Raw genomic sequence first — 25708 nt, 5'->3', positions numbered from 1 at the left:
CTGTGGGAAGAAACCGGAGCACCCAAATGAAACCCACACAGACTCGGGGAATCGAACCTGGGCCTCTGGCGCTGTGAGGCAGCAGTTCTAACCACTGCGCCACCATGTTGTCTCCACTATATCACCGTGCTTAAGAACTTATGAAGGACAATGAGATCCATTTGGCATATGGATTCCCTCTTTCCCAAAAGCTGAACTATACCATGTTGTGTCTCCAATCAGACAGGTTGGACAAAGCAGGAGCACAATGGGAAGTTCACAAGGCCTTGATGTGCTACTCTGGAGCTGCAGATATGGGCAAGTGAGAGACTGCTATTCAAAGCACCCCTTCTCTCAGAGTGCACCCATCATTCTTGATGGATGAGTGCCAACTTCTTGGAAGGCATGTTAGCTGTCTAGCATGTCAGCAGCACTGCTCCCAGCTTTCAGCATGGCATGGGAGCAGCGCCTGTCATTGTATCATCCATCTCTGCTGAGTGGCAGGCATAGAAACCATACTGTCCTCAACTGTAGCAGCACCGGAAGCACAAACACCAGCATTGGGAGGCAGTGGCAGAATGGAATTATCACTGCACTAGCAATCCAAAGACCCAAGGTAAGACTCTGGGGACCCGGGTTCGAATCCCACCATGGCAGATAGTGAAATTTGACTTCAATAAAAATCTGGAATTAAACGTCCAATGTTGACCATGAAACCATCGCCGATTGTTTGGAAAAACCCTTCTGATTCACCAATGTCCTTTAGGGAAGGAAATATGCCACGTGGCCTACCAGGAATGGAGGACAGCTGGCGATGGGCAATAAATGTGAATGAAAAAAAGCAGCACTAGCTGACTTTTCCTCAGTAATATCCACCTTCACAGGGTAGAGGGGGTGGATGCAGAGATCCAGCTGGAAAGAGGTGAGATCCGCCACTCCCACTCCCACTCCCCAACACAGGCTTTATAGGTGTATGGATCAGTTCTCTCACCAGCCACTCAGGCTCTCATGGCAGTCACAGCTGACATTAACATCTTTGGGGGACAAGCCCTTCCTCCCAGCGGACCAGGTGTGTGCCTGCATTGTCATTGGCTGACAAGGTGTCTGTCACTGGAGACCCCTGCTCTCCCGCCCACACTGTCACTCTGACCCTCACCAGAAATCAGAGAGAGGTGTGTTTCAGAATGGCTTGTGAGGAGGTGTGTCGAAGGTCACTGTGAGAATGGACACAGATGTGAATGTTGGTTGTTCAGATGGGCATGTGAGGAGGTGCCTGCAGGAGGAGAAATGATTGGACCTTTAAAATGTGTGGATCTGAGACACACTGTGCAGGACATTGCTGGGCAAGTCAGAGTGTGGGCCTTGGCACTTGGAAGTGTTTCTGCCACTAACCTGCCGTTTCACCTGAGACCCTGGATCCTCTTAGTGTGTTGCCTCAATGCTGGAGGCTAGATTTTTTTTATTCATTTATGGGACATGGGCATTGTGGGCTGACCAGCATTTATTGCCCATCCCTAGTTGACCTTGAGAAGGTGGTGGTGAGCTGCTTTCTTGAATCACTGCAGTCCATGTTCTGTCGGTTGAGCCACAATGCCGTTAGGGAGGGAATTCCAGGATTTTGACCCAGTGACTGTGAAGGAACAGCAATATAATTCCAAGTCAGGATGGTGAGTGGCTTGGAGGGGAACTTGTAGGTGGTGGTGATCCCATTTATCTGCAGGCCTTGCCCTTCTAGATGGAGGTGGTCATGGGTTTGGAAGGTGCTGTCTAAGGATCTTTGGTGAATTGCTGCAGTGCATCTTGTAGATAGTATACACTGCTGCTACTGAGTATCAGTGGTGGAGGAAATGGATGTTCGTGGATGTTGTGGCTGTTTTGTCCTGGATCGCTGTTGATTTCCATAGCCAATTGCATCTATGTCAGCTTGGCCAGAGAGGTTGTCCTCTTCCTTCTGTCTTTGTGAGTGTTCACCTCACTGTAGCCCTCAGACCCCACAGCAGGACCTGCCAGTCAGAACAAAGCCTGGTGACGGGAGTGGGGGGGGGCGGCGGTGCGCGGTAGGTGGAGCAGCCTTTCTTGGATTCCTCTCCATTCCGCTGGCTGTTGCAGTCTGAAAATCCAGGTGTTGCTGAGCTTTTCTGAAACATGGCATTTCCCTATCAAGCAGGAAAAACTGGATATGTCAGTTTGTTTTCCAATAACAGCATTCCTTTCATAATTCTGACAGCTCCTAATACTCCCATGTACTTCTGTGTAGAGTTGAATGAAAACCCAGGACAGGTGAATGAATCACATAAATAGGCTGTAGGGCAGATGACAAGAGATGATATGGAAAGCACATGTTTTGTTAGTTCAGTCCCTCGGCTGTCTTTCGAAAGAGAAAATCTCAAGTTAGTTCAAAATTTCGCCATTTTGATTTTAGTCTTCCCTTTTGATCTTTATGCACTTGGGGAAGTAACTTGTGGGAGTTGCTGAGAGCAATAATGTGTGAACTTTGAATAGATGAATATACACCAAGCGCCATGAGAGCATATCTGAAGTATCCTGGGTCAAAGACTGCACCTTCTCAAATATTCAACTTACTATGTTGCAGGGCTGAATACCTCCTCCAACCCAATTCTCTTCCTAATATTTATTTTTTGTATTCATTATGGAATCTAATATTCAGAAGGATGTTAGAACTAAACTGAATTTTATCATCTTTTTCACTGCTTGAGTACCCTTCTAAAAGTTCCAATGAATTAGAATCATAGAATCCCTACAATGCAGAAGGAGGCCATTTGGCCCATTGAGTCTGTACGAACCACAATCCCACCCAGGTCCTATTCCCGTAACCCCACACATCTACCCTACTAATCCTCCTGACAGTAGGGTCGATTTAGCATGGCCAATCAACCTAACCCGGACTGTGGGAAGAAGCCAGAGCACCCGGAGGAAACACACACAGACACAAGGAGAATGTGCAAACTCCACACAGACAGTGACCAAGGGCAGAATGGAACCTGGGTCCCTGATGCTGTGAGGCAGCAGTGTATACCGTTGTGCCACTGGATTGCCCTCTGTAACCCAGCAGACTGTTGTCAGTTGTGCTTCTCTTGCTAATATTGAATTAGGTGATGTTTTCAAAGTGTTGATTCCAATCAAAACTCTTAGAATCTCTTGGTGGGTTCAGTGTGAGCTTTCTAAGAAAAAAGATATATGATTTTGAAAGAACTTCACTATGTCTCGAGTGGTTGAGTGCGACTTTTTCAATTTAACATTTGAGGTTAAATTTAGAACTCCAAAATGGGATCTGCATTCAAAGAGCTTGGTTCAACAATGGTTTTCAATGCTCTGTAGCATCAACTTTCCTTATCAGTATCAGTATTGGTGGCTGTTGGTAATACATGAGAGTTGAATTTACCCTGTAATTTAATCTTGTGCCCTAGCATTCTGATGCAGAGCTCAGTTTAGTAAGTGCCATGTATGTGAAATCATATTGGAACATACTGTGCACAAATTATGAATCATACCTTCATAGCAGTCATCTTCTATTATACGCACATAGGCTCTCGCCAGTGAAATATAACTGCAGTTAAGGTTTTTTTCTCTATCTAATCTGTTGCTGGGTCTTAACAAAAGGGTGTTTTTTGACTTGTGACAGTTTGATTTCTTCAGCTCAAGTACATTGCTTCACCTTCAGTGCTGCTTACAGATCTGTGTCTATGACATTATTCCTGTATTCACACAGTACAAAACCACAGATTTACCATTGCCCAAACACATTGGTTTTGTCATGTGATGTAATGTGGGTGCTCTGTATTAAAGGGGCATTAAAGTAAACATACTGGCCACTAATTTAATCTGAGTCACAGTATCAAGGCTATGCCCCATTTTGCTGGAGCACACTGCACTGCCAAACACCTCTGGGATAGCCTGTCTGATGCGACTATTTGGAGAAGGATACCCATGGCCATTGCCAGTGTGTATCAAGTGCCTGTGAAGGAGTGTTATCTTGGTGTCACACTGCCCAAACAGTTGATACTACACCAGGATATCTCATTTGGGCTATGCAGATCCAGTCCATTAACTCGTGCATCGCTCCGCAAACAGTAAGCACTGATGTGCAACAGGGGCCCAGAACAAATGTCATTTAAAGGACCCAACTTCCAAAACATTGCAGGGTACAAGGTGCACGGAGGTGTTGTGGTGAGTTTCTAAATCTGCCAGAAAGTGTTGCAGCATTTTCACAGGGAGAGAACACTTCCCCAGATAAAGGCTACAACAGCTTTGGGGATGCAGTTCTGGTACCTCTGGGTCTGCAGTGGAACAGGAAGACGGGGCAGGAGCTGCAGGGAGGGCAACTTTTGCACAATGCCCTCTGACAGCTTGGAGCCTGACGTCTTCATGCCCCTCGACAGTGTCAGGAGTGTGTATGGCAGGCCGGCCAATGGTCACAACACCAACAGCTTGCTCATCATGCCAGATCGTGGAGTGAGTGTATGCTGGGAGTTACAAAAGTGCACAAGGTAGAAACATCTCAATGTTTTGGGGATGCTGAATGACATGCACTCAATGGCAACCTCCACGAAACTGAAGGCCACCTCTTCTATAAGGTACCCAGTTCTGCTTTACCATGTGCCACTTTGTCCTGCAAGAGAAAGGGCGGAATGTTAATGCTTGTGTTGCTCTTGGTTAGAGTAATGTGCAAGCGATAGGAGGGAGGAGTGAGGGGGGGATATGAAGCTGGCGGCTTTGGTGGACGTGTGAGGGTGAGGTGGAGTTTCTGGATGGTACAAGTGAGTTCTAAATACCAGGGCTGCTGTGAAATATATTGAGGGGGAAGATAGTGCACTGAGCAGCGCAAGAGGTTGGTGATATGAGGGATCGGAGATGTCATGTGGCAATGCACTTACTGACCTTATCTGCTTGTGCGAGGCCCAACATAACCAAGCTAACAGCCTGCAAGAACAACTCAGCTTGTATCACTCCCCTGTATTATCTGCACAGACCTGCAAACCTTTGCAGGTAATTGTCCAATAGGATTATCCTGTGACACTGTGCAAGGTGATAGGTGCTAGAGTCTGGCCACCTGTTCCTTCTGCAGGAAGCCCTTAAGGGTCAACTGGCTCCTCACAGAAACCCGGCACCTCCTTTCCTACTAGCCTCCGGCACTGCCTGTGACCTCCCCCCAGCAACGTTATTCAGTGCAACTTCCTTTTAAGAGGGACCGGCAGTCTTTAGGAAAACCAGCCTGGCTGTATCACACACTCCCAGCTGGGTGCACAGCAGCCGGCAGCACCAAAATGAAATCATTGGCGAGGAACCTGCTTGGTCCTACACAGCAATCATGAAACTGAGGAGGGAGCGTCACGTTCAGGAATCATCACTGCCATTACCCAAAGATTTGGACTTTCTGAATTTTTAGCTCAGTTTCTTTTGACAGTGTGTTATCTAATAATGTTTATAGTGTTTAATCATGCTATCTAAAATTTCTGCATGACTTAGCCCATTGATGCAGACTGAGTCGATTCGCTTCGCAGAAGCAGTTTATTCATAATTTGATTTCTGCATGGCAGCGTATGTTGGTGAGTTGTCCCCTGCTTCTCCTGACAGCTGGAAACCTCTTCCTTCAACAAGTATTAAAGCAGGCCTTACTGATAGGCCTCAGAATGTGGTGGGACATGGCATTGCTGTTCGAATGAAAGAATCAAAGGGAATGTTTGAGAGGAAATACATCCAATTAACTTTTCTGTGGTTAAAAAAAGAAATTCAATAATGAATGAAATGATTTGCATATTCTACGTTATAGACGTGACCTACAAATCTCAGGTTTGCTTTGACTGACAGGGCCATGTGTGTACGTTAACATTATTTAAAATAACATTCCCTCCCCACCCCCTCCACTTCCCCAGAATGATGATATTCTGTCAGCTGAGTTACATTAGGTAGTGGAGTGAAGAAAATTTTAACCTACCATTCAGCATTCCTATTATCCGATAAGATACTTCTGTACTATCAATGACATATATATATATACACCAACAGACATTTATTGGTCCAAATTTTCATTGTGTTGGAATGACTTGGGAGTCCTATAATAGATGCATTCAGTACTCCTGGCCTCCCATTGCCATTCTGTCTGATTTTCATGACTGCCTTTAAAGGCTGGTTCCTATCAAAAGCTCCCACCCGACACTCCTGATCAGCTCCCTATGCTAGTGAGAATCACATCCTGCCACTTTTTTTGCACAGAGTGCCTTAAGTTTGTGACTCACGATTCTCTCCTGTTTTCTTGCTTGTTTGGCATTTAGAATTCTTTTTGCAAGAACGCAGTCTATGAAATTGGCGCAGAGAAAAGAGGCCAAGAACTGTTAATCAAATAATGTTTTTGCTGGGGTGCAGCTGTTTCTGTAAGAGTCATAGATGTCTGGCTTTCAGCCAAGTATAAAAATGAAACTTTTCTGTGAGCCCCAATGGCCATGGAAATGCTAAAGCTTGACATGGGAACATGAGGGGACGAGGAGAGATTGGTGGAATGCCATAGCTTGGCATGGGGGGCATGCAGTTACCTGGATGGAGTGTCTGATTGATGGAGTTTGAGGGTAAGGGCTGGAAGGCCTTTGTGTCTTTATTTTGAGTGGAGTGAAGTCCCACAGCATTGAAGCAGGTCTTTGGAGCTCAGTCACCATATGCCAAGAAGATTGCAACTGGTTTCTGGCAGGTTGTCTGTCACCCAGGTTCAGGTGGGCAGGAGAGGCAGATAAATCTCCTGGACAATTCTAACTGCTTCCTCACCAAGTTTTGGCCAGGCAATAAAGTTACAATCATCCCTACAGAGCCAGTGTTGCCGCTTGATGCTGAATAATTGTCAGGTTGAAGATTTTTTATTAAGTAGCTAGTTTTCTTTTAATAAACTTGTTGGAAGGTACAGAACCTTTGTGGATCAGTAAAAATGTCACACGCATTGAAGAAAAGCCTTTGGACTTGAATGTACAGGACTAGATACAATATAACTGTCAAATGTATGAGTTATAAATGCCTGATCTGTGCTTCAGAGAGTCAGTTTAAATGGGAGATTCAAGTTTGGCAGTGCACTTGGCTTCCGACTATTGAAATTGTACCCAGAGCTGATTTTAAGATGTCCATCTAGAGCAATGTCTTTGTTATATTATTCTATTATTCTGTATTATTTGAGAGCCACCTGACATATATATATATATAATACAGATGAGAAAATATAATTTATTTTCATTGCTACCTGGAGTTAGAGGGTTTTCTTACGAGGAGATATTAGACGTGATTTTCCAATTGTTCCCAACCATAGCAACTCCCCACCACAGATGCCCCAGTGGCAGAGGGTGTGAGCACCAGGAAACTCCAATGATAGCGGCGGGACTGGAAGATCCTGCCAGCAGCCAATGGCAGAGCTGCCTTTGCCAATGCACCACATGCTGTGAGTGGAGAGGGGGGTGGGGAAGAAATGCAGCCCAATTAGAACGTATTTATATTCTCTGAAGTCTAAAAGAATGAAAGGCAATCTCATCGGAATACATCAAATTCTTTGAGAGTTCGATGATTTTATATTTTTATCCATTCATCCAGTATTCGTAATTTTCAAATATCTTATTTCTCTTGAGAAGGTGGTGGTGACACACTTCCTTAAACTGCTGAAGCCAATGTGGCGCTGGCACAATCACATTGCTATGAGAAAGGGAGTTACTGGATTTTGACCCTGTCAGAGGGAAGGAATGATGATAGAGGCTGAAATCCTCCCGTCGCCTGTCGTGGGAATTGTACCGGGCGAGACAAAAAATCCAGTGAACCATTGAAGGTCCGTTGAACTGAGGCAGGAATTTCCAGTTCAGGTACGCACGCAGCCAGAGAATCCCACCCATTGTTCCAAGTCAGGATGGTGTGTGACTTGCGTTGCAGCCTGCCGTGATTCACCATCTAAAATCACACGCGGAGAAATGCCATTTGGGTGAGTGAACAAATGGTGCCTGCTATCTGTAGAACCACTTTGCAGCTGATACAAAGCTGAATGGAAGGATGAGTTGTGAGGGGAATGCAGAGATGCTTCAGTGTGATTTGCATAGGCTGAGTATTTGGGCATATGCATGGCAGATGCTGTATAATGAGGAGCAATGTGAGGTTATCCACTTTGGTAGCAATAATAGGAAGACAGATTATTACTTGAATGGGTGTAAATTGTGAGAGGTGGACACTCAGTGAGACCTTGGTGTCCGCGTGCATCATTCGCTGAAAGTAAGCACGCAGGTACAGCAGGCAATATAGAAGGTAAATATTATGTTGGCCTTCATGGCAGGAGGATTTGAGCATAGGAATAGGAATATTTTTCTGCAATTGTACAGGGCATTGGTGAGGCCACATCTGGAGTACTGTTTGCAGTTTTGGTGTGCCTATCTGAGGAGGGATCTCCTTGCTTTAGGGGGAGTGCAGTGAAGGTTTATTAGGCTGATTCCTGGGATGGCAGGTCTGCCAAATAAGGAGAGACTAAGTCAGTTAGGAAGAGATCTTCTCAAAGTTTATAAAATTCTAACAGGATTAGACAGGGCAGATTCAGAAAGAATGTCCCCAGTGGTGGGGGAGTGCAGAACTAGGGGTCATAGTTTGGGGATAAGGGGTAAACCTTTTAGAACTGAGGTGAGGAGAAATTTCTTTACCCAGAGAATGATGAATCTATGGAATTCATTACCACAGAAAGTAGTTGAGTTCAAAACATTGTGTGATTTCAAGAAGAAATTAAATGTAGCTCTGGGGGTTAGAGGAATCAAACGGTAAGAGGGAAAGGTGGGATCAGGATATTGAATTTGATGATCAGCCATGATCGAAATAAATGGTGGAGCAGGTTTGGATGGTCCGAATGGCCTACTCCTGCTTCTGGTTTCAATGTTTCTATACCCCAAGCCAGAAATCAATACCTTCAAAAGAAGAATGGAGAACATTGGAACGGAAAGGAATGTCTCTGGAAGCGTTGTTTATACTCATTTACAGATGAGATTTGAAGAAATTAATTGTTGTTGATCGAGAATGGAGAACATGTGAATCAACAAAGGTATTTAAACATATGCCAGAGAAACTAGATGTGATTTCATTGGCTAGAACGCCAATGTTAACGCCGGCAGAATTGTCTGGTGCCGGTGGTGGCACAACCCTGCCGTGATTTTCCTGGGGAGGATTCAAGATAAATTCCCATTGACATCAGCAGGACCAAAGGATCCCACCTCCAGCAAATGGCGCACCACCTCCCATTGCTGAAGATAACATCGAAGGAAGGGAGGAGAATCCCACCCATTCCCTCTTCCCTCCCACAGCTCACAGTCCATACTACAAAACAATCCTGTTCTTTTATACATATTGTAGAATTTACCCTCTGATATATCTGTCCAAATAAAATATACCGTAAACAGCAAAACACTGCAATACTGAAGGTCTGATATAAAAACAGAAAGTGCTCAGTAGATCTAGCAGCACCTATAGGGAGAGGAATCTGAGACAATGGCCAGAATTTTACAGCCTTCCAGGGCAGGCGAGGCTTGAAGAACGGAATACACCATTGGCCTCAGGCACCATTTTACAAGCCTCGCCCAAGCAAGGTCGTAAAATCCCAGCAAATGTTTAGAGTTCAAAAGAACTACTTCAGAACTGAGGAACCAAGACATTTAAAGTTTATGTATTAGTGCCACAAATAGGCTTACATTAACATTGCAATGAAGTTACTGTGAAAATCCCCTAGTTGCCATGCCCTGCCACCTGTTTAGGTACACTGAGGGAGAATTTAGCATAGCCAATGTGCCTAACCAGCGCATCTTTCAGACTGTGGGAGGAAACCAGAGCACCCGGAGGAAATACACACAGATAAGGGGAGAAAATGCAGACTCCCCACAGACAATTACCCAACTGGGAATTGAACCCAGGTTCGCATTGAGCCAGGATTTGATTCCTGGCTTGAGTCACTGTCTGTATGGAGTTTGCACATTCTTCCCATGCCTGCGAGGGTTTCCTCCGGGTGCTCCAGTTTCCTCCTACAGTCTGAAGGACATGCAGGTTGGGTGCGTTGACCTGAACATGCACCATAATGTGGCGACTAGGGGAATTTCACAGTAACTTCATTGCAGTGTTAATGTAAGCCTTACTTGTGACTGATAAATAAACTTTCAAACTCAGCAGTTCTGGCAGTATCTGTGGAGAGAGAAACAGAGGTAATGTTTTGGACCTAAATGATCCTTCTAAAGAACTCAGACCATTTAGATCCAAAATGTTGGATGGGATTCTCCCTAAAAGAATACTTAGTGTCTAATTCGCGTAAAAACTGGAGTAAATCCCACTGGTATTTTCAGCAGGAGTTAAAAAAGAATCTCCCATACTCTGTGCACTGCTGAGTGCACTATGTAAATCATGTTAAAATTCAGTGGGCGGAGAGGCCAGCAGCATAGTGCTGAGTGGGCCATTGCGCATGTGCTGATCTGTCAGTGTGAGATCGATGCAGGTACAGTGGCCCCCATCTGCCGGTCTCCTAGTTAGCTCGATTTCTGGCCAGCCCTGTGACCCCTGCTGGCCGTGTGACACCCCTATGGCCAATTGCTGCCACCGCGCCCCCCCCCCCCCCGCCCCCCCCCGGATAAGTCCGTGTCAGCCTCCGTGATCTCCTACTACCCCACCCTCGGCAGCCCAGACCCCCGCCTCCACAGTCCTGATGCCCAACCCCCCCAGCTCCGACCCTCCAGCCAGCTCCTTCCCCCCAACACCAATCACTGGCCTCCCTCCTCCCCCACCGATTTTGACTGCAGGATGGCAGCACAATCCCTCCCCCACCTCATTAGGCAGAATCAGTGCGGAGCCGATGGCGCCACATTTCCGGCATTGGGAGACACCTCAGGTTCGAATGGCCAGCATGGATCGCGCAAATTAGCCACAGCTCGAGTTTCCTGGCCCGCTGCGCTAAAAATCAACACGGCATGATGGGAGATATGCCCCCATTCTGTTTCTCTGCTGCCAAACTTCCTGAGTGTATCCAGCATTTATCGTTTTTATTCCAGTGACCACAACATTTTGCTTTTATTTGAATGAATGTCCACATCTCCCTGTGAGAAATATTTTTCAAATTTTAGTTTAAGAGCTTCCTGAGTTGGTAAGTAGCCTACTTGGCAGTTACAGACAGCAGGGTTCCTGCTTTTGGTGAAGAGATAGCGGCTGCCTAGGAAATGTGCCTGTACACACATGCTTGTTGAGTGAGAACAGGAACAAGCTAAGCTTTGAGGCTCTTCGCAATCTCCTGTTGCCTAAGCTCACACAGAAAGGATGAAGCCTTGGGTAAAACACTCAGATGATGTCATTTGTCAGAATAAGCCAATATTTTAAAATTAAATGGAAGAATACTGGGAGGCGGGGTGAGGGGGGGCAAAGGAGGGTGATACTTAACAGAGGATGGAATCTTGTCCTCCAGGTGGAGAGCTGGTGAGAGACTTACATCGCCTCCTTTGGGAAAGGATTGTCAATGAGACACTGGACAGTATTAGACATCTCCCGAGATTAAGGACCCTGGGGGTGGAAATCTTGCCCCTGGGAGTTGCTGGCCAATCAGAGGCTGATAGCTGCGCAACACAACCAGGGAGGCAATGACTGCAACCAGTAATGCACTCACCCGAGGCCCAGGGTGGCTGAGGAACCCAGGCTGTAGATGAGTGCTGCCGGGGAGGGGGATACGGGAGGAGGACGCCGGAGGGTGTTAACAGCAAGGGCAGGAGCCCACAGTGGGACCTCTTCCTGATACTAGATCCCTTGATTAGGCATTGAATGCCTTTGAATGAGAAACCCCCTTAGAGCTCGTAAGCAACTCCAATAGGGTTTGCATTTCAGACCTCCATCATGGCAAATGCTCTGCCCACTGCTGGGTGAACATCTGCAGTATTGGCATGAGTCCCTGAAGTGAGCAGCAATTATCCATTGTAAGGGATTCAATTGTCGGGGGAGTGGGAGGGCCATCTACAAGCCTTCCTGCTTCAGATTTAATCAGGGCAGAAGCAGGAAGGTGATGAGATCCCTATCTGTCACCCTCTCATCCAATTAAATGCCCAAACTCACCTGGATGACAGCATTACATTCCACCCAGTGATTATTTAAAATCCGTGTTGGTTATCTTACCTCAAGACGTTGTACTAAAGTATGACATTTAGGCGGAAAGGTTTTATAATGTTATAAACATTATAAACATTATAAAATCTTTCTGCCTAAATGTTGCATTTTAGTGAAAAGTCTTGAGGTATGCAAAAGAACATAAACATTACATCAACACACAAAATTTGGTAGAGGCATTGATTCATTTACAGAGCTCCTGCATTAGAGGGAAAACTTGAGTAAATTTCATCTTGGAAACGCTTCCAGCATTTCGGTTAAAAATTGTAAATACAGCCTAATTTCCAGGTGCCATACTTAACCATGTAGCCTGTAACCGTTCCTGTTCTTAAATACTCAGATCATGACCCGAACAAAAACTCCAGATCCATAAAGTCTCTGTCACCTTGTTCCAATCTATAGCCATCTGATATTGAACAATAATCATGGTAAACTTTCTTCAAAGATTAAATGGTTTGTTTGTCATAAATTTGTTTGATCTGTCTTAAGTATTACATTGTGCGAGAACAATGCCGTGAAATGAATGAAATTTGCACAAGATGTTGTTGTTTCACCCTACAAGTAGCCATTTGTCTTAATTGTTTGGGGTTTATAATGTATGGGGAATGCCACAGAGAAAATGTAATTTTGTGCTTTTAAATGTGCTCATTTTTCAAATTAAAAATTCATTTAGCAAAGATTGGTGTGGAATTCTGATTTCTATGAATTTTTTCAAAAAGTAGGGGTGGAATTGTCCCTTTCTTGCACAGAGAGAGTGGCATTAAAGCCAAATGGTGGCTTTCTTTGCCCTATTGTAAGAGAAATTGACAAAAATGCCAAAGAGCGGGTTGCAGAACATCATAACCCACCAGACCGCAATCAGTAAGGATAGGTAAAGACACATCCTCTAAGATTATCCTCAGCCCCTCAGTATATTCCTTATATGACTGTGTAGCCAAATTCCTGTCTAACTTGATTTTCAAGTTTACTAATGATACCACCGTAGTGGGTTGGGTCTCAAACAATGATGTGACAGAGTACAGGAAGGAAATAAAGAATCTGGTGGAGGGGCATTGAAGTTGTCATGGGGACTGGAGCTGCCAGGGACATGGGGACGCTGTTGTTGGGACAGCTGGGGGTGGAACGAGAGATTGGGGTTGGCCTCTTGCCCACAGAGGTTCAGGAGGCCAGCAATCAGGGGAAGGGGGGCATTGTTAGGCCAGCATTGGGGTACTGTGGGGATGGCCAGCAGTTGCGTGGTGGGGCGAATTGGAAGGCCAACGATGGGGGTGGTTGCAGGGCTGGCAGTGGTCGGGTGTGGGGGGATCAGGAGGCCAATGATGGAGGGGGTCGCAAGGCTGACCAATGATCAGGTGTGGAGGGGATCGGAAGGCCAGTGATGGGGGCGGGGGGGTGGGGGGGGGGTGTTGTGGGGCTGGCCAGTAATGGGTGTAGAGGGGATTGGAAGGCCAATGATGGTGGGGGGTTGTGGGGCTGGCCAGTGATCAGGTGGTGGGGGGGGGGAGGGAATTGGAAGATCAGCGATGGGTGTGTTATGGGGCTGGCCAGCGATTGGGCTGACAGATCAGCGCATGCGCAGTAGCCCACACACTGCTGTGCTGCTGGCTCTTGGGCAGGAATAGGTCCTGCACATTGACTGTCAGGGGAAATCATGCTAGAGCACAGGGGAGTGCTTAGAGTGCCAGAGATTCAATCTGAAAATCATGCAAAAAAAAACCCAGTAGGAGTTATTCCAGTTTCCATGTGAATTGGACTGAGAATATTTTTGGGAGAATCTCGGCGGGCTGGGGGGCAGTGAAGCAATTCTCCAAAAAAGTTTCAAAGTGTCGAATTTGCATGAAAACTGGAGGAACCCCCGCTGGTGTTTTTAGCAGGATTTTCAGAATGAACGCCTGACACTCTTAGCACTCGTGGGATTTGCTTTGAAAATCCGTGGGTGGAGTCGATTCTTGCTGGAGGCCAGCAGCATAGCGCTGAGCAGGCCACTGTGCATGAGCCAGTCTGTCAAAGCAGAGATCAGCACTGCGCAGTAGCTCCGTATTACCGGCCTCCTGAATGCTGGCCAGCCCCATGACCCTTTATCACTGCTCATTTGACCCTGCCCCACTCCCCTGATCACTTCCTCTACACCCATCATAGCTAGGGTGTAGAGAAAGATCAATTTAATGCATGGTAGGTCAATTCAAAAGTCTGATGGCAGCGTGGATGAAGCTGTTCTTGAGTCAGTTGGTACGTGACCTCAGATTTTTATATCTTTCCCCCGATGGAAGAAAGTGGAGGGTACGTGGTGTCCTTTATTATGCTGGCTGCTTTGTCAAGGCAGTGGGAAGTGTAGGCAGATTTAATGGATGGGAGGCTGGTTTGCATGATGGATTGGGCTACATTCACGCCCTTTTGTAGCTTCTTGCGGTCTTGGACAGAGCTGGAGTCATACCAAGCTGTGATACAACCAGAAAGAATGCTTTCTATGGTACATCTGTAAAAGTTGGTGACAGTCACAGTGGACATGCCAAATTTGCTTAGTGTTCTGGGAAAATAGAGGCGTTTGTGGGTTTTCTTAACTATATTGTCGGCATGGGGATCCAGGACAGATTGTTGGTGATCTCGATCTTTCCAGTTCATCCCCATTGATGTAGACAGGGGCATGTTCTCCTTTATGCTTCCTGAAGTCGAAAACTATCTCCTTCGTTTTGTTGACATTGAGGAAAAGATTATTGTTGCCGCACCAGTTCACCAGATTCTCTATCTCATTCCTGTACTCTGTCTCATCACTGTTTGAGGTCTGACCCACGATGGTGGTTCATCAGCAAACTTGAAAATCGAGTTGGAGGGGAATTTGGCCACACAGTCTTAGGTGTATACAGAGTATGGTAGGGGGCTGAGAACGCAACCTTGTGGGGCACCGGTGTTGAGGATGATCGTAGAGGAGGTGTTGTTACCTGTCCTTACTGATTGTGGTCTGTGAGTTAGGAAGTTCAGGATTCAATTGCACAGGGAAGTGCCACGGCCCAGGTCACAGAATTTTTTACATGAGTTTCGTGGGAATAATGTTATTGAAGGCTGAGCTGTAGTCAATAAATAGGAGTCTGACATAGATGTCCTTGTTATCTAGGTATTCCAGGGTTGAGTGCATAGCCAGGGAGATCAATGCAGGATCTGAGCGCTCATCTGGGTACCCCATCCGGGCCAGTCGCTTTTTGTGGGTTGACCTTCGAGAAAGCTGCTCCGACATCTGCAATAGTGACCCCAGATACAGGTTCATCCAGGGCTTTCAGGGTGGAGGGCATGCTCAAAACTGGGTAGAATACATTGAGCTCATCAGGGAGGGCTGCGCTGGAGCTGGCGATTTTACACACTTTCATTTTATAACTTGTTATGTCTTGCAGACCTTGCCATAGTTGGTGGGGGTCAATGTGGCTAGCCTGGGACTCTAGCTTGGTCTGGTACTGTCTGACAGGCTTAATTTGAAGTGTGCTTTTTGCTTCTAATTTTTAAGGTCAATTCACTATTCAGTTTCAGCTGCAGACTGGCAGAGAGTTCAAGGGAATCACAGAATTGTTACAGCACAAAAGAAGGCTATTCCACCCATTGTGTCTGCCCCAGCCCTCAGTAGGAGCAACTTACCTCATCTCATTCCTCTGCTTTCTCCCCATAGCCTTGCACATTCAGCCTTTTCCAATAACCATCCTATTTCCCTTTTGAATGCCTTGACTGAACCCACCTTCACCATGCTCCCAGGCAAGTGCATTGCAGATCTGACCCACTCGCCGTGTGAAAAAGGTTTTGCTCATGTTGGCTTTGCGTCTTTTGAAAAGACATGAAGAGAGGAAACGATAAACAGCATGGAAGTGAAGCTTCAAAGAATTGGAACAAATCAATAATAGATCAAATCAAATCAAATCAAATCAATTATTGTAGTGTTTGAATAAGGTGACAAATTCTAATAATCTTTGGAAACAGTCAAAAGACATCTGAAGCCATAAGTAACCAACAGAAGGGGGAGAAGACTAAAAAGCGCCAGACAAAATAAATTAAGTGAAAGGAAACCCAAAGCCCAGGAATGGGTCTGCAGTTAAATATCAGAGGAGTGTCATAGAATCCCTACAGTGAAGCAGGAGGCCATTCAGTCCATCTGGTCTGCACAAACACTCCTACAGAGCATCTTATCCAGATTCACCCCCCACTGTACACATTTTCACCGCTAATGTCCTAACCTACACATCTTTGGAGTGTGGGAGGAAACACCCAGAGGAAACACACACAGATATGGGAAGAACATATAGATTCCACACAGACAGTGATCCAAGCCAGGAATCAAACCTGGGTCGCTGGCACTGTGGGGCAGCAGTGCTAACCGCTCACTGTAACACTGTGCCACATGAGGAGCTCATGCTCAATACTGTGTTTGATAATCACAATGAAGAGCAGGTGTTGCTGCAAGGTATGGTTGTGAGTAGTGCATTCCTTTTGTACGACCCCATTACACCATCCCCATCCACTATGTATGAGTGGATAAGACAGATCTGCACCTGACTATTTACTGACCAAGCCTCATGGAGACATTTCCCCAAACATCCAGACATAGCTGGTAGCATCATAGTTGCTCCAATCAACCAGGTTGGACTATCTGCCTACTTTTTATGCAATATCACCAATATCATGACAAGCTGTAATAAGTGTGCTTCCAAAAAGGTATCCCAAATGTTCACTTGCCCTTGAATGGAGTGGTGTTCCATACCATTTCAGAAGAGCAATTTAAGAGTTAACCACACTGCTGTGGATCTGGAGTCACATTTAGGGCAGACCGGTTAAGGATGACTAATTTCATTGTCTGATTCATTAGTGAATCAGATGGGTTTTTAAACAATTGACAATGGTTTCATTGTCATTACTAGACTTGTAATTCAAGATTTTACTGAATTCAGATTTCACCATTTGCCATGGAGGAATTCGAACCTGGGTCCCTAGAGTAGTACCCTGGATTTCTGAGTTACTAGTCCAGTGACAATGCTACTACAGCACCATCTTCCTGAACACCACCAAATATGTGAATAGCGTGAGAGAATCAGATTAGATTTAGTTATGCTGTTTATTTTGATACTTGCAGAGGACCAAAAGAAGTATTGTACTTACTATTCATGCATACACGTTGACAATAGCCACATAGATCGCGTACGCTCATTGAAGCACAATGGGAAGGGGAAGCAAAGGGGAAAAGCAATTGATTTCCCGTTCTGCTTTCATCTTTCTCTACAGTATCCTCAATGCTCTTCAGTCAGTGAATTAAAAGTTTGTACATCAGCCTACATTGTCTCTAAAAGCTGCATGGTGACACAGGGGTGACATGGTGTAATTATTGTAGATCCCCTAACTATAATCTCCCGAAGTTCTCTTGATTAGGGGCGGTGCTGGGACACAATTGTTAGCACAGTGGCAGAGACCCGGGTTTGATTTGGACCACTGTCTGTGCAGACTGCACGTTCTCCCCGTGTCTGTGTGGGTTTTCTCCGGGTGTTCTGGTTTCCTCCCATAGTCCAAAACGTGTTGGTTAGGTGAATTTTCCATGATAAATTCTCGCTCAGTGTACCCAAACAGGTGCCAGAGTGTGGCGACAAAGGGATTTTCACAGTAACTTCATTGCAGTGTTAATTCAAGCCTACTTATGACACTAATAAATAAACTTATAAAAAAACTACATTGACCAAATGTTGCTAGCAGAAGAAGAACACCCTGACCTTAAAATTTCAGTTGGTGTTATATCTCCTCCGAGCTTGTCCATCAGCTGATCTTGTCTGTGACGGCTCCCTTCTATATGCCCACAAAATCCAGCGCCACACTTTACAAACTCATCCTAAAAGTCTCTCATCTTTATCTGGGATTAGTTCCAATTGCAGCCATGTAATTGGAACTAATGGTAATACCAATGGTGACATACTGCACAACTGTTATTATAACACTCTGGTTTTTTAGGCCTACATTCTGGTTCAGTCTCTGGGAACATAATACATTAATAAGTCTGACAACACCAGGTTTTAGTCCAACCGATTTATTTGATAGTAAACTCACAAGCTTTCGAGGGGACTCCCTCTTCGTCAGGTGAATGGAGAGTTCTGGCCTCGGACAGAGCATATAAAGCACAGACAGTTTAGAGATTACTGATTAGAATGCGAATCTTTACACCTAACCTGCTGTTCAAGTCCTAAAGTGGCTGACAATGTGTCCAACGCCGGCACATCCACATCAGAACGTAATACATGACAGATATATTCACTCAAACTTTGTTCAAATAACGAATGCCGCCAACCCAATATTGTGGGTGAGTGAAATTTCTTTATGCACTGTCACCATCAGCAGCAGAGCCTGACATCTTATTCCCCATGGATGTTACCCTTCAGGTGAAAGTAAATCATTCGACTTTCTTTCTGCATTTATCCTGTGTATTCTTTTATTTGTACTCTTGTCATAGATAATAATTTTGCTGAACGAAAACATTTGTCCAAAGAAACAAAGAAAATTATCCTACATTGGCTGTTTGGTTCCTGTATTTGCTTTGCTGCTTTATATTGGTGTGAGGAACAAGCCATTCAGCCCTTCAGATCTGCACCAATTCTCTGACAGGCCTTCTTCCCCCACCCTATCCCTGTAACCCCACACATTCACCACAGCTAATTCCATCTAACCAGCTTATCTTTGGACTTATGGGCGGCATGGTGACACAATGGTTAGCGCTGCTGCTTCACAGCACCAGGGATCTGGGTTTGATTCCCAACTTAGGTCACTGTCTGTGTGGAGTTTCCACGTTCTCCCCATGTTTCCATGAGTTTGTTCCAGGTGCTCCGGTTTCCTCCCACAGTCTGAAAGATGTGTTGGTTAGGTGCATTGGTCATGCTAAATTCTCCCTCAATATTCCCAAACAGGTGCCGGAGTGTAACAACTAGGGGATTTTTCATAGTAACTTCATTGCAGTGTTAATATAAACCTACTTGTGACAAATAAATACATAAAGTTTTAACTTTTTAAGGGGCAATTTAACATGTTCAATCCACCTAGCCCGCAAATATTTGGGGGTAATCACATAAACTTTCAGGTGGTTTTTGTGTGCTTTGAGAATTTAAATAATACTGCCTTTATGTTTTCATGGCAAAACATGTTAAACAACAGATGCCCTGAAACAAATCTGGCAAAAGGAAAGGTGTGGGGCCCCCTGGTGGCTCAGTGGGTAAATTCACTGCCAAGTCTGAACCCATTTGAACTCAGAAAGATCTTCCGTTACCTCCTTGGTCTGACAGTGAGGGAAATACTGCTTAATTGATCTCAGTAGATATGTTAGCTGATTCATTGAGAAGGGATGACACCTTAGTCAACCTCAGTGCCCTTACATGGATGAAGAATGCATGTGTGTGTATGTGTGTGCGAGCACATACAGACAGCGAGGGATGATGGAGTGAGATGACTCTCATCCATTCCCTTCCCCGATACTCAAAATCAATGATCTCGTAGAACTACACTGCATGCCAAATCCAGCATTTAAAAGTGTGATTGCTGAAAATTAAAGCAACTGAATAAAAGATGTACCTGGGACAAGCATGGCCCTGTACATGTTTAATCCTGAACATGCTCCCTCAATTAAAAATTAAAATGGGCATGCAGCACTGTTTAAAATTGCATGCTGCAGGCACTGTATGGTACTGAGTTCTGTAAACCAGTAAATGATATGATATGCTTAGACATTTCAAATAATCCAGTACAGAGAAATCTTGTTTTCAGAACTACAATTTTATAAATATTATATAAAAATATTGTATTATCCCAATCCTCTGGGCCCTAGAAGACTTTCACTTAATTTCCTCAACATTTTTTTTCATCTGCAGCACTTAACTCGAAATGTATTTTAAAGACCAATAATGACTCAGTAGCTATGAAACCTTTCTGGCCATGTCTAACTTCAGACAAACTTGATTTCAGTCTTTATCCTCTAGTCATTTCTGGTGTGGATCATCCCAGGGCAGGTTTCACGTGCAGAGACATTAGGCTCCCTTCTTTTGCTGGTCTTCTGTGATAAACACTCTGCTGTACAGAGCCAGCTGATCTAGGGTCAGGCACTTTTTTTCCACTTCATTAGCATTTGATATGGAGTCTTGCTCCTAGCAGGTTCATAGCTACGAAGTTTGGAGGTGAAGAGAGAGAGAGAGCAATACAGATAAATAGAGAAGAAATAACTAACATCCTTCATTATATAACATATTGCATTTAATAATACAATAATCTGCTTTTCTCCATCAGTTGAATGTCATCCAGATTTGAAACATTGGCTGGGAATTTACGACCTCGCTCGGGCAAGAATTCTGTTCTGTGAGCCCTGGAATAAGGCAGGTGTGCCAGTAAAAATCCAGTCATTGACTCTGTTCTCTCTCCATAGATACTGTCAGACCTGCTGAGATTTTTGTTCCAGATTCTGGCATCCGCAGTGTTTTGCCTTAATTTGTTTTTCTTATTCATTTAAAAAAAATCATTAATGGGACATGGGCATCGCTGGGTGGCTAGCATTTGTTGCCTATCCCTGAGGGCAGTTAAGAGTCAACCACATTGCTGTGGTTCTGGAGCCACATGTAGGCCATACCAGGTAAGGACGGCAGGTTTCCTTCCTTAAAGGGCGTTCATGAACCAAATAGGTTTTACCGACAATCAGCAATGGTTTCATGGTCATCAGTAGATTCTTAATTCCAGGTTAGTTTATTGAATTCAAATTCCACCACCTGCCATGGTGGGATTCAAACCCAGGTTCCCAGGGCTGAGTTTCTGGATTAATAGTCCAGCAATAAAACCACTAGGCCATTGCCTCCCAGTACTGCTAGTCACAATGTGCCTTCAGATCAGGGTTTCTTTTCATTACTCTTAATATAATACATGATTAATTTATGCCTCTGGGCTTATACTTGGTTAGCTTTTTAATAAGGATTTTTGATTTGTAAACTTGTTTAGTAAATTCTATTTATTTAACTTCATGGGATTATTTTTGAAGGTTAAATTCCTTCTTATCTGTTTTGGTGAATTTGCTAACTTTTCTGTCATTGTACAGTAGCCAGTTCTTAAACAGTAGGGAAAATACAAAGAAATAACAATTCTTCCAATGTATATCACTTTATGGGTGGGATTTTCCGGCCCCACTCGCCCCAAGACCAGAAGACCCTGCCTGAGGTCAATGGATCTTTGCATGATCAGTGTCCCACCCGCTACAATTCCTGTGGCTGGAGGAACGGGAACATCCCACCCTATGTGCCTCCTGTCAAAGTTGCTTTACTGACATAATGTGAAAGGGAGCTCACAAAATTTTACCTGGTTAAGAATGCTGGAGAATCTCGCTTCTTTGGCTTGTCAGCATGAACTTCTGTTTTATACTTCAGTTCTTTGTTCTGTTTGCAAATAAAGTGAGCTATTTAGTAATATGTTATATTCTTCCACTTAATTAAATGTGTGTCAATGGTTATGGATTCCTCAATTTGTTACATTTAGTTCTTTGGAGCTTCAGGATTATAAATAAAATTGGCAACATTAATGTTGAAAATTGTCCATGATGAAAGGTTGAAATTTGTGTTGAAAATTAGAAACTTACAAATAAGAAGGGCAGATAAAACTTTTATTGCCAGAGAGTAATAGAATTGTGGAAGACATTATCAGAACAGTTACCTACATGGGCAGCATAAATATGCTCAAGACAGTGCAACAAATAAGGGATTAGGATTATTGATGTAAAGAACTGTGTGTTCATTATATCAAATAAACCGAAAATGCTTTCTTTTTTCATTATTTATAAAACTCATCAATAAAGCTATTACACCATAATGTCAGTTTCTCCAAAATACAATTACCATTCCCTTTGATGGGTATATGCGCAATGTCAAAAACCCCTTTTCATCTAACACCACTTAGCACATTCTCTGCAACCATTGTAATGAAGAAAAGCTGCAAAACTGTTTGATTTTCTCCATTTGGCATGGCAAAAGTAAGTTAATTCCCATCCACCCACCACCAGCGATGAAACTTCTTTCAGAAAAAGCCAAAGGTTATCATTCCTACAAATCTAAATAGTCACCAGATAGAGGTTAAAAGGTTAACACATGAAGAATGTTTGCAGTTAATCTAACAAAAAAAGGAAATACTACATACATGGGAAACAGGCCTCATTCAGACTTACATGTCAATGCCGGTGTTTCCTCTCATCTGAATCTATCTTCATAACCATCTTTTCTTTCCTGCGCTTATCTGGTTTCCCTTAAATACATCCATGCTATTTGCTCAAATTATTCAATATCCTCACCACTCTTTGGATAAATAATTTTCTTCTGAATTCCCTACAGCATTTCTTGGTGCCTGTTTTATATTGATGGCCTCTGGTTATGTTTTTCCTCACAAGACAAAATATTCTCTCTGCATCCACTTTATCAAAAATTCCACCATTATTAATGCATATATTAGGTTAACCATTCACCTTCTCTAGGGGCAATCTTGCCAAAGAGGTTCTAAGCGCCGAACGAGTGTGAAAACGGGGGAGAATCATGCTCATTTTTTTGGTGAGAGAAAGAAAGAAATCTTATGCCACTTAGAGAAAAAAATAGACATAATGTGATTCTTGCCAGTAGTGGGAGTGGACAGAGTCTATTCACACTAGGAAGCCAGCTACTGAATGCTAGAGGGCACGATTACGCATGTGTCTGATCTCTCAATGCACTGTCTTGCCCTCTACGATTCCTGTGGTGGGCAGGACAGGAAATTTTGGTCCCTCACCATCTCCCTGGTAAATCCAAAGTAAAATCATTATTTAATATTTCTGCCTATTGTTACTTGTGGGATTTTAATAATTTTAATCCTTCAATAATTCTATTCCCATCACAACCTTCCTTTTTATTGATGTGAAATATTTTACCTTTTGGTTTTTATGTTTCAAGATAATTTAATTTCGTAGGTCCTCTTTGCCTTCCTAATTATTTTTTTAAAACCTCTCTCCTATCCCCTTTATATCCTCTCTTATTACACTCTCCTCTGCTGCCTATGGACTTCATGCAACCCTCAAAGCCTTAAAAATTCTTTATGGTTTTATTTATTTAAGAAGTTTCACCAGTGTTTAGTTTGTTCTTTTCTTTTAGTTGTTGCTTTACAGAGTCCCATCATGTGCATTAAAAACCTGAACAAACCTGCTGGCTTTGTTTCAGATCAGAAGAGTTGTGAACCCATTTAATTTGCCTTTTGCTTTCCTGATGGTTGCATAATACAATTCAAATGCATTTGAATCAATGTTTTAGTTGTGTGTGCATCTAATTTACAAAGCTGAATAAGCACCTCTGCTTCAAGTTGGCCAACTTGTTCCCTCAGTGAGAGTATGATTTGATCCTGTTTTGCCAAATTCATTTTTAAGTTTTCAATCTGTGAAGAGAAAAAAAATGTGTTACTTAAAGGACAGTGACACAAGACATTGCAGATTCCCCCTTCAAAGGTGAAGAAGGTTCTTATAGTTTGCAGCTACTCCATACGCTTCAAACAGAAACAACAAACACATAGTGGCCTTCATAGCAGGAGGATTTGAGTACAGGAGTAGGGATGTCTTGCTGCATATATGCTGGGCTACACCATAGATCCGTAGCCCATTGAGTCCTGACAATGCAGTAGGAGGACATTTGGCCCATCGAGTTTGCATTGATTATCCAGAAGAGCGTTATAACTATGTGCACAACTTTCACCCCCCCACCCCCGGCATTATCCCCAATATCTAATGGTCATTTCTAACATGCAGAACATGTTAGTGGATATCTGCTTAACCCAAATGCTCCTTTTAATATAGTACCTTTGGGACAGGTGTAAATCATTCAACCCATTGGGCTTCCGCCACCATTCAGTTAGATCATGGTTGATCTGCCTTCAACTCTGTTTATCTGCTTTAGTTCCTTTTTTCATTCATTCAGGAGGTGTGGGCATTTCTGGCTGGGCAAGAATTTATTGCCCTCCCCTAATAGCCCTTGAACTAAAATGCTCTCTGAAATGGCCTAGTAAGCCTTTAAGAGTCAACTACATTGTTATGGATCTGGACTCATATATCAAAACATAGAAAATAAGAGCAGGAGGAGGCCATTTGATTCTTCAACCACACGCTGCCATTCATTATGATCATGGCTGATCTCTCACTCAATAGTCTGATCCTACTTTCCCCCCAGATGCTCTGATCCCCTTCACCCCAAGAACTATATCTAACTCCTTCATGAAAACACACAATGTTTTGGCTTCAACTGCTTTCTGTGGAAGCGAATGCCATAGATTTGCCACTCTCCTTACCTCAATCCTAAAAGGTTCAATCCATTTCCTTAGACTATGACCGCTGGTTCTGGATATCCAGGAACACCCATCCTGCTTCTACCTTGTCTAGTCCTGTTTGAATTTTACAGGTTTCCAAATATCCCAACTCATTCTTTTAAACTGCAGCAAATATAATCCTTATTGACTCAATCTCTCCTCATATGTCAATCCCGCCATCCAGGGATCAGCCTGGTAAACCTTCACTGCGTTTCCTCTATAACAAGAACATCCTTCCTCAGACCAAAACTACACACAATACTCCAGGTGTTTGCTTCCCCAAGTCTGTGAGGGTTTCCTCCAGGTGGCCCGGTTTCCTGCCATCGTCCAAAGATGTACAGATTAGGTGGATTGGCTGTGATAAATAGCCCTTTAATTTCTAAAGATGTGTCGGTTGGGTGGATTAGCTGTGGTAAATGTGTGGGGTTACAAGGATAATGCTGAGGGGTGGAGGCTGGTGGGGGGGTGGGCGGGGGGGGGATGTGGTTGAAAGTGGTGCACATGGTTAAAACATTCTTCTGAATAGTTGGTGCAGACTCTATGGGCTGAATGTGCCCTGTAGGGACTCAATGGGCCTACACATCTATGGTGTGGCCCAGCATAAATACAGTAAGACATCCCTGCTCCTATACTCGAACCCTCTCACTATGAAGGCCAACATACTATTTGCCTACTTTACTGCCTGCTGCACCTGCGTGCTTACTTTCAGCACAGATGTATGAGGACACCAAGGTCTCATTGCATATTCACCCTTTTTAATTTATAGCCATTCAGATAATAATCTGTCTTTCTGTTTTGGCTACCAAAATGGATAACCGCACATTTCTTCAGATTACACTGCATTTGCCATGTATTGCTTTGCTGTACTATGAAATATAATGGCATTCTACATTATCATCATGTTCTGCACCTCACCGTGTCTATTATGCTGTGTAGATTTCGATGTTGGTGGGTGGCAACATTCTCCAGGTGAAGGATCTTTTCTTGTAGTGTGGAAATCTCCAGCTGAAGATCCTGAACACTGTAAACAAATACTTTTGGGTTAATGTGATTAAATAACAACTTTTTGAAGTTTCCCCATTGCATGTCCTTTTACCCTTGGGATTACCAAAAGGATAAAAATCAAGACAGTGTGACAGTGATACATGAACATTTAACAAATATAATTAACTTGTGGATGAATCCTGTGAACCTTCCCTAACATTTATCATGTAGCCCATTAAAGCTGTCTTAAAGCTTCACAGTAAGT

The 25708-nt window shown here is 43.9% G+C and overlaps 1 protein-coding gene across 2 annotated transcripts in view; it reads right to left on the bottom strand.

Annotated features, from left to right (window-relative positions):
- Positions 1–18164: 18164 nt before the first annotated feature.
- The window catches only part of LOC145338894 (coiled-coil domain-containing protein 68-like), a 58433-nt gene continuing 50889 nt past the window's right edge, over positions 18165–25708 (bottom strand). For both annotated transcript variants that reach the window (XM_080183320.1, XM_080183397.1), the window contains 4 exons: positions 25375–25480; positions 23455–23538; positions 21454–21530; positions 18165–20276 (listed from right to left, as the gene is read on the bottom strand). In XM_080183320.1, coding sequence (XP_080039446.1) covers positions 20213–20276; positions 21454–21530; positions 23455–23538; positions 25375–25480 — 331 coding nt within the window. In that variant the 3' untranslated portion in view covers positions 18165–20212. The remainder of the gene's footprint in view (positions 20277–21453; positions 21531–23454; positions 23539–25374; positions 25481–25708) is intronic.

Source organism: Carcharhinus amblyrhynchos, chromosome 1 (genome assembly GCF_965287045.1).
Source record: "Carcharhinus amblyrhynchos chromosome 1, sCarAmb.v2.hapA, whole genome shotgun sequence".
NCBI lineage: Eukaryota > Metazoa > Chordata > Chondrichthyes > Carcharhiniformes > Carcharhinidae > Carcharhinus > Carcharhinus amblyrhynchos.
This window is presented reverse-complemented; position numbering and strand designations above follow the sequence as displayed.